Here is a 10,000-nt window from a genome sequence, read left to right as displayed (position 1 = left end):
CACCTGCTGCTATGGCCTCCTTTTTAATTGGTTCCCCAAAGGGGGAGACTTAGTAGGGAGGCGGGGCCACACAGCCCAAAACTGTCATTTATCTGTGTTCATTGTTCTGTTTGTCTTTATATATAGTTATTATGTCTGTCTTTGTGTTTATTGTTTTTTGGATTTTACGTATAGTTATTATGTATGTCGTTGTGGTTATTGTTGTTTGTGTTTACGTATAGTTATTATGACTGTCGTTGTGTTTATTGTTGTTTGTCTTTACGTATAGTTATTATGACTTTCGTTGTGTTTATCGTTGTTTGTCTTTACGTATAGCTTTTATGACTGCCATTGTGTTTATTGTTGTTTGTCTTTACGTATAGTTTTTCTGTCAGTCACTGTGTTTATTGATGTGTTTGTCTTTACGTATAGTTTTTATGTTTTGTCGTTGTGTTCATTGTATATTATGTTAATTTCTTGTGTTTTATATGTGGGTAAACACAGCACTCAGGTCAACCCTACTGCCCATAGTGACCCCAGTGCACCTTCCCATAGGCTAACTCTGGTAGTGTTTGCACAGTGTGTGTGTGTGCGTGTGTGTGCGTGTGTGTGTGTGTGTGCGTGTGTGTGTGTGTGTGCGTGTGTGCGTGTGTGTGTGCGTGTGGGTGTGGGTGTGTGTGCGTGTGTATTTGTGTGCGTCTGCTTTTTATTTAAAGCGTCAATTAAAGCTTGCTCAATGAAGTGCTACACGGCTCTCCTAATACGATAGGATAATAGGATAATATATGGTGTTTATGTAGATTGCTAGCTTCAAAGAAGTTCCCAGTGCACCTGGTTATTACTGGTTAGTTGGTTAATGTTAATAGACTGTGTCTGTTTAGTCTGATATGTGCCTTTTGGGATGGTTTCAGGTGAGTTAATGAGAGATAGAGACAGAAAAAGAAAGAAATGGAAAGAGTGGGAGAGAGAGAGAAACAGAACGAGAGAGAGAGAGAAACAAAGCAGGGAGATAGAGAGAGGGAGGAATGCAGGAGCCAACATCTGTCTGTGTCAGTGAAGTCTTGTGTTGTGTGTGTGTGTGTTGTGTGTGTGTGTGTGTTGTGATAGTACATGTAATTGCTGTCTTTTTGCGCATCAGTGGAAAAATGTGCCTTGAGGAAGATGTCAGTGTGTGTATTTGTGAGTGTGTGTGTATATGTGAGAGTGTGTGTGCGTGTTTGTACGTGAGTGTGTGTGTGTGTGTCTTACAATCTGTAACTTTTCCATGAGAGCCTTGTTCCTGCTACATGACAGAAATGCCAGCTCACTGCCAGAAGCACCTTAGCATTCCTCACTGCAGGGCAAAACAGAGCTGTACTGAAAACACACACACGCACACACACACACACACTCTCGCTACTTCACACACACAAACACTTACTTTCTCTCTGCCTGACTCTCACACACGCAAGATATTTCCCTTTTCCCTGGGCGGGCTGTTTGAGAATAGAGTTGTCTGTCCATAGATTATGTCTGTAGCGTGTTCATTGACACTAATGATACTTCACTGCACAGGGAAAAAACAGTCCACACACCACACACACACACACACACACACACACACACACACTTGCTTACATGTTGTTTTGTTCCTCCCTCCTCAGTTATGCTGGCTCCTCAGTCCTTTGATGGTCGGGCCATGGTGATGTGGACAGAACCAGATGTGACGGTAGCAGTTCCGTGGTACATGGGCCTCATGTTCCGCACACGGCACAGCACCGGAACCCTCATGCAGGCCAATGCCGGACAAGCCTCTAAAATCAACCTACTGGTGAGAGAGTGATACTCACACACACACACACACACACACACACACACACACACACACACACACACACACACACACACACACACACACACGCACACACAACCATATGCAGTTCAAAGGGAAACTGAATAAAACAAGTCTTTCCTGTGCACAATTATCTTTGTTTACAGATTTATGATGACTGATTTATACACTCACACACAAGCTAATAGTACTACCTAAAAACACTTAGACACACCCTGTTGAGTGACAGTCACCTCATTTGATCTGAATTAAAAACACACAAAAAGTTGTTTTCACATGAGGTGAAAGTTTTGGATTGAGTCACGTGAGGCACTCACTGTCTCTCGACAACATCACAGCCGGCGGTAGAAGAACCAGACCCAGAGACAGAGGTAGAAGAGCCAGACCCAGAGACAGAGGTAGAAGAGCCAGACCCAGAGACAGAGGTTGAAGAACCAGACCCAGAGACAGAGGTAGAAGAGCCAGACCAAGAAGCAGAGACAGAGGCAGAGACAGAGACAGAGGAGAGAGAGGTAGAAAACCCAGAACCCAGAAACAGACACAGTGAACCAGAGTTATGAAGAGGATTTAGGTTTAATAGAAGCAGAACTGATACCAGCCGCCAGGCAGACATCGTTCGTCACAAACAGTCAGAAGTTGGTCTCAGAGATCCGTCCAAACAGTGACTAACAGAGACCGGCAGGAGCCTATGAGAGAAGACGGTTAGAGGACATTTGCTGAACACAGAGACCGGCAGGAGCCAATGACAGCAGAAGGCTAGAGGACATTAGCTGAACAAGAGTGTGGCAAAGCTCACACATCAGTCCAGAGCAGAGACACAGCACGTGTTGACTGGAGACTTGACTTGTTGATGTTGATGTTCATGGCCAGACAGTCTTGCTATTTATGAGCCTCATGACTGTGGCTGACGAGTGTGAGTAGTAACTGGTGTGTAGGCAGCAGAGCTCAAGATAGACTTAGTCACTCGTCACAGAAACCAGGAAGTGCAACGTCAGACAAAACACAGAGTAGACACAACGCACAGCACAATGCACAGCACACACACAGCATAACGCACAGCACAACGCACAGCACAACACACAGCACCATGCACAATGCACAGCACAACGCACAGCACAACGCACAGCACAACGCACAGCACAACACACAGTACAAAGCACAACGCACCGCACAACGCTGCGAAAACATGAACAAATTGTGATAAACAAGCTAAAAGTTTACAAATACTTTCACTCTCCTCCTTTTCCTTTTTTCTCTCTCTCTCTCTCTCTCTCTCTCTCTCTCTCTCTCTCACTCGCTCTCTCTGTCTCTCTCTCCCTAGCTGAACAACAAGCATGTGCGTTTCGAGGTGTTCCTGGGTCAGTCCCGCGTGGCGGAGGTGGATTTCCCAGAAGCCCGCATGACTGACGGCCAGTGGCATCACGTCCTGGTGGAGCTCAGGAGTGTGAAAGACGGCAAAGACATCAAATATATGGCCAACGTGTCTCTGGACTATGACATGCACAACGTCAGTGCACAAACACACACACACACACACACACGCACGCATGGAAATGTGTATACACACACAAATACATACATGTACAGACAGACTGACAGCTTGGCTGTAAGATGTGTGTATTGCTCTTTAGAAAGATGTGTGAGATTGAGTTTGAGGTTGTTTTTGGCTTTACTGAAGGTGAAAGTTTAAAGATAATGAGGTTGAGTTTGAGATTGTAAAGATTGTTTTCTGTTCCACAGAAAGAGGTAGAGATTGGGAATGAGTTGCCTGGCATGAGGTTGGAGAGTCTCTACATCGGGGGACTGCTAGACAAACACAACGAAGTCCTTAAAGGATTTCAGGGTTGCATGCAGGTGAGTCCGGCCCATGTGTGTGAGTCTGTGTGTGTGTTTGTGTGTGTGTGTGTGTGTGTGTGTGTGTGTGTGTGTGTGAGTGTGTGTGTGTGTGTATCTGACCTGACCTTCAGTATGTGTGTTTCCCTGATAGGGTGTTTGTATGTGTTGTGTATGATGTGGATGTGGATGTGGATGTGTGTGTTTGTGTGTGTGTGTCTGACCTGACCTATGTGTGTTTCCCCGGTAGGGTGTGCGTATGGGTGAGACGTCCACCAACACGGCGAACATCAACATGCTGCAGGGCCAGAAGATCCGTGTGGAGGAGGGCTGCATGCTGCCAGAGCCCTGCGACGCCGCACACTGCCCCGACAACAGCCACTGCAGCCACGACTGGGTCGACGACTTGGATACACACACCTGCGTCTGCGACCCTGGTGAGCACACACGCACACACACACACACACACACACACACACACACACACACACACACACACACACACACACACACACACACACACATAAATACACCTGTACACACACACACACACACACACACACACACACACACACACACACACATAAATACACCTGTTCTCCCACACATACATAAATACACCTTATAAATACATACACCTGTACACACAGACACACACACACACACATACACACACACACACACACACACACGCACACACACACACATACAAGAATACACCTGTACACACACACACACATACATAAATGCACCTGTACACACACACTCACATGCATAAATACACCAGTACACACACAAACACATACATAAATACACTTGTACATGCACAGATACACACCTGTACATGCACACACACTCATACCTTTGTCCACAACCCTGTTGAGATACATACACACACATAGATGCTGTGACCCTGGTGAGACACACACACACTCACACCTGTGTTACACTAAAACTTTTCTTCTCTCCCCCCCTCTCTCTCGCTCTCTCTCTCTCTCCATCTCTCTCTCTCTCTCTCTCTCTCTCTCTCTCTCTCTCCCTGTCTCAGGTTATTTTGGCCGTGAATGTGTGGATGCATGTCGGTTGAACCCGTGTGAGCATGTCTCCACCTGCCAGCGCAAGCCCAGCTCCTCCCACGGCTACACCTGCGAGTGTGGACAAAGCTACTACGGACAGTACTGCGAGAACAAGTACGTATAACCACCACTAACCCTTTAACCTCACACCCCTACACTCAGACCCTACTACGGGCTGAATGCGAGAACAAGTACGTATAACCACCACTAACCCTTTAACCTCAAACCCCTAAACTCAGACCCTACTATGGGCAGTACTGCGAGAACAACTACGTATAACCACCACTAACCCTTTAACCTCACACCCCTTACTATGGAGAGCACTGCCTCTTTAAGCCCCTTTTAGAGCTGAAACTACGAGTACATGCACCTCCAATGACATGAAGGACCTACGTCAGACCCAGACCTCAGTAAGAGCTCGATCTTGAGATAAAGCTGAGCTTGATACATGCCTGAGACAGTTGGTATCTGTGACTGCATTTTAACCTGTGTGTTTGTGTGTGTGTGTGTGTATTTATCATCATTCCAGGGAAGTGAGGGCTTGCGGGATGTGTAGTGGATGTGGCTGGGGGAGGTGTACCGCTCAATGTTGGGTGGTTGTGTGTGTGTGTGTGTGTGTGCTGAGATTTGAAGTGGAAGCTGTGGTTTTGTGCAAATGCAACATACACCCCAATGTCTCAGCATGCTGGAACAGGCCAAGGTGTTTAGACACACACACACACACCAACGCAACGCTCGTAAAAACACATAATTTTGTTTTTGCCCAAATGTTCTAGTGAAGTTTCACACGCTGAAAAGGGTTGGTTTGACTTCTCCTCTCGTGATCACCTCTACACGCAAGGACTGCTGTATTTAAAGGGTGTGTTTTATGACGACGTAAAAGGACGGCTCCGCTGACACATCGGTCTGCACAGTATATAGATCATATAGGTGGAGTTTACATCACCTCTTAGCGTCTAAAGTTCAGAGTTAATGCTGAAGACCCGTGGTTTCAGGACAGCACTTAGCAGTGGATGGCAGACGGATTGACTAGAAATTGACGGATTGGAAATAGTTTGATTGATTCAGTTGGCAGTTACTCAACAGTAGAAAGCTGTACACCCATGAACCACCCATAGTATGCTGCAGTTGAGGCCTGTAGGGGCGCTCTCACCTGGGCTGCAGTTTCCCAGCGGTAGATAGCTGTGCATCCATAGTATGCTGCAGTGGGTCTTAAGCCTCTGATCTCAGGTTAGCACGCCCCATATAGGTCTCATCCAGCTTCATATTTGTCATGTGGCCTTCACTGCTTCAGAGTTGGGGCCTGTAGGGGGCGCTCTCACCTGGGCTGATCTCAGGTTAACATACCCCACGTGTGTCTCCTCCACACTGGCCCTGGATGACCCTCAGTGACCTGCCTCTTCATAGCTGAAGGAATCCAGCGTCTCTCCTTCGTCTCCCCTGTGTCTCCGGGGGTGAGCGGCCTGATCCCCTGCGTGTTGTTCTAGAGATTAGCGTCTCCCGCTGCTAGCATGCAGCGCCCGCTCCGGTGCCCTGTTCTCCATATAAGGAGGCAGGAGAGAGCCCAGAGGCGGGAGGAGAGGAGCGGAACTAACGCACAGCAGGAGTGGAGGGAGAGATGGAGAGATGAGAGGGAGATGGAGGGATGGGGGGGGGATGGAGAGATGAGGGGAGATGGAAGGATGGGGGGAGATGGAGAGATGAGGGGAGATGGAAGGAAGAGATGGATCGATGAGTGGAGATGAGGGAGAGATGAGAGGGAGATGGAGGGATGGGGGGAGATGGAGAGATGAGGGGAGATGGAAGGAAGAGATGGATAGATGAGTGGAGATGAAGGAGAGATGAAAACAGAATGAAGGTGAGATGAGGTGAAATGAGGTGAGATGGAGGGAGAGATGAGGAGAGGAGATGAGGGGAGATTGAGATGGAGGGAGAGATGAGGAGAGGAGATGACAGGTTATTGCTTTCAGGAGCTGCTCCACTCAGTGGGTGGTATTCAACACACTGCCAAGCCTTTTTCTTTCTTTTAAACTGAGGTGCTTCAGTGCAGAGGATTTTATAAAGCAGAGCTTGTTATGAGTGTGCGTGTATGCGTGTGTGCGTGTGTGCGTGTGTGTGTGTGTGTGTGTGTCTGTATTTCTGTGTGTGTTGGCACTTTTTGTGTCCGTGCTTGGCCTTTGTTTGAAGAGCCAAATGAAAGTCCTCCTTATGCGTATGCCACTGGTTTGGGAGGTAACCTTTTTCTCCTGAGTGAAAGGACATTACTCTGCCACAGATGACTCAGGAGAGGCTAATCTCTTTATGGTGTTATGGTTCTGGCATCTCACTAAGTTTTTACAGTGACTCATCATGTTTCCACTTGCCAAAATAAAACATTTTAATCCAGCGTAATCATTGACTGTTATTTTCAGTTGGCAAACACCTGACCACAAATTTCAATTATGCACACTTAGAAGTGTTTTTTTTATGTTCTGTCTTTGATAGCGTTGGTCTATAAAAGTTGCAGGCTTTATTATAGTGCTGTTGAATGTCTAGTGTTCAATGCTCTTTGAGCTCCTCAGTCATGCAGGATCCATACTCCCTCACTTTGTCTTAGTGGTTTAGTGCTTTCTGTGGCATTCAGTGGCTCTCCAGATTACAACAGGCTTGTCTTCTGCTCCGGGTTGGCCTGGGTGCAAACCTGCTGCTTTCTGGGAGTTCTAAGTTCTGAGTTCTGAGTTCTTAGTTCTAAGTTCTATATTCATCTGTGGATCTCTCCGATGATGTAGCCTAGCTCACGACTGTGGTGACTCCATGTAGTTCTGTTATCATATTGTTCTGTGATGTTCTTTGGCTTAAGTGTGATCCCATGGTTAATGTGTGATTTTGATAGTAGTGTGAGGTTCTTTGGGTATGTGGTTCTGTCACTAGTGCGAGGTTCTGTTTTTAATGCGTGGCTCTATGGTTAACCCGAGGTTCTCCTCTGCCGGTTCTCCTCAGGGTTGAGAAGCCGTGCCCCCGTGGCTGGTGGGGGAGTCCCATGTGCGGCCCCTGTAACTGTGACGTCAGCAAGGGCTTCCACCCCGACTGCAACAAGACCACCGGAGAGTGCCGCTGCAAGGTGAGCTCAACAGCCAACACCTCCGCAATAACACCTGCTAGCCTATGACACACCAGATGCCTCCACCCTCATGCATTACATACTAGACGGCTCCATCTTTAGAAATCTGATTGGCCCACTAGCATTCCAGGAGTGCTGATATATAGTCCAACAGCACAGGCTCGCACTAAATTTTTTTAAGTAACCTCAGTACACTGTGCCATTGTAAGTTCAGCAGTTTAGGGGGTTAAAACAGTGCTTTTACAGGGCTTTTGTATGTACACATTAGTAACTTGAACCTCACAATAACTGCAAAGACATCTTCAACATGGTTCTCATACTCATGGTTATAGAATTGTTGCATTGTATGTAGTGTTCAATACAGAAAGCAGACGCTATCACTGGGTTGTATTGTACGTAGTGTTGAATACAGAAAGCAGACGCGTGGGTTATTTATCTAAGCTACGCTGATGAAGATGATGCTGGTGAGGTGCTGCGGTGTATGGAGAGGGGGTGTGTGTGGTGTGTGTTGAGGAGGAAGTGTGATGATGTTTGTGATGTGCATTTCTCTGCAGGATAACTACTACCAGCCCCAGGAGGGCGACACCTGCTACCCCTGCGACTGCTTTGCTCTGGGCTCTGAGTCCCGCACCTGTGACCCCCAAACCGGAATGTGCCCCTGCAAGGCTGGGGTCATAGGTCGCCAGTGCAACCGCTGCGACAACCCCTTCGCCGAGGTCACCGTCAATGGCTGCGATGGTATGTGTGTGTGTGTGTTTGTCTGTCTGCTTGCCTGTCTGTCTGTCTGTCTGTTTTCAGAGTACAGTCTTCCATAAAAACTAGAACAAATGGTCACTGTCAGATATTCAGCATTTTTGAGCTTTTCGGTTTTCAGAAGAACCTTTTAGAGGTATAAAGAACCTTTAGCCAGAACAGACTTTCGGAAACACTTTGAGAAAGAACCTCATAAAAGAAACTAATTTAACTGCCACGGGCTGAAAGGTGTATGTGTGACTTCTTCCCTGTGAGAGCCCCTTGATATCAGGTGAGAAGGCACCTGGTAGTAGTACCTTGGCACCCAAATTATCTTCCCTTTCCTCCGGAGGAGTCGGGCGATCTGCTTCTCAGTTTAGCATTGCGGCTCTGATCTGATGGCAGGCATTAATGCACATCTGTCGCCAGCTACATGAGCTTCACCTTCCGTCTGTCGTGGGAACCGTCTTCAAAGACAGAGATCTTCTGCAGAGTGGCAGCGGTTCAACCCCTCAGTGCATCACGGAACAAGTCCAGAGTTGCTCCGCAGTTAGCTTTGCCAGGGTTATTATTTTCAGTTGGCATTTAAGATCCCTGTATAATCCTGTTATATCCATAATTCTTGATTGTGAAATGCCTTTCATATTGTTGTCTACAGAAGTGCCTGATTAAAATTGTTCACTTATGCCACCTGTCTGCTACCTGTCTTAGTTATTTTTCTTGTTATCTCTAGTGATGGACCAGGACTATTAATCCTAGTTCTACTGCTGTCCAGTCTGTCTGTTATGTTTTTCATCTTTAGTTAGTGGGGACAGGGTTGTCCTAAGGCTACTCCTTCCTGCCTGCTCTATGGTGTCCACTGATGTGCCTGATCACTGTCTGTGTTGTTTCCCATCTCTAGTGGTGTATGATGTCTGCCCCAAGGCTTTTGATGCAGGCATCTGGTGGCCCAAGACCAAGTTTGGGCGTCCTGCTGCCGCCCACTGCCCTAAGGGCTCCATCGGTAGGTACCACACACTGCCAGTGCCACCACCAGTACCAAACACACACACACACATGCATGCATACACAAACACACATACACACAAACACACACATCTTTTATGCGCTAACACACGCACTCTTTCCCTGTTTTCACGTGTCATTGTGTTTTCACACACACACACAGACTCTGTTGCTGTGTAACAATGTATATCATGCACCCTAACACACCCTCACACACACACACACACACACACACACACACACACACACACACACACACACAGACTCCGTGTTGCTGTGTGACATTGTGTATCACACAAACCAAGTGCAGCCCATTAGTAGAGAGCTTGTTAACGAGGCGTCTGCCACAGGGAGCATGCCTCATTCCCTACGGCTCTCTCCCCTACTCACCACAGAAGTGTGTGTGTGTGTGTGTGTGTGTGTGTGTGTGTGTGTGTTTGTGTG

At 47.2% G+C, this 10,000-nt stretch overlaps 1 protein-coding gene across 1 annotated transcript in view; it reads left to right on the top strand.

Annotated features, from left to right (window-relative positions):
• Positions 1-10,000, top strand: part of LOC308375549 (cadherin EGF LAG seven-pass G-type receptor 1-like) — a 101,895-nt gene that overhangs the window by 75,860 nt on the left and 16,035 nt on the right. Inside the window, 8 exon segments of the mRNA XM_080851715.1 lie at positions 1,623-1,789; positions 3,132-3,317; positions 3,551-3,664; positions 3,894-4,080; positions 4,692-4,833; positions 7,699-7,819; positions 8,374-8,557; positions 9,453-9,554. Of these exon segments, the coding sequence (XP_080707841.1) occupies positions 1,623-1,789; positions 3,132-3,317; positions 3,551-3,664; positions 3,894-4,080; positions 4,692-4,833; positions 7,699-7,819; positions 8,374-8,557; positions 9,453-9,554 (1,203 nt within the window).

The sequence above is a fragment of the Sprattus sprattus genome, assembly GCF_963457725.1.
Source record: "Sprattus sprattus genome assembly, chromosome: 14".
In the NCBI taxonomy this organism is placed as follows: Eukaryota; Metazoa; Chordata; class Actinopteri; order Clupeiformes; family Clupeidae; genus Sprattus; species Sprattus sprattus.
The sequence above is the reverse complement of the archived record's forward strand: the minus strand, read 5'-3'. Positions and strand labels throughout refer to the sequence as shown.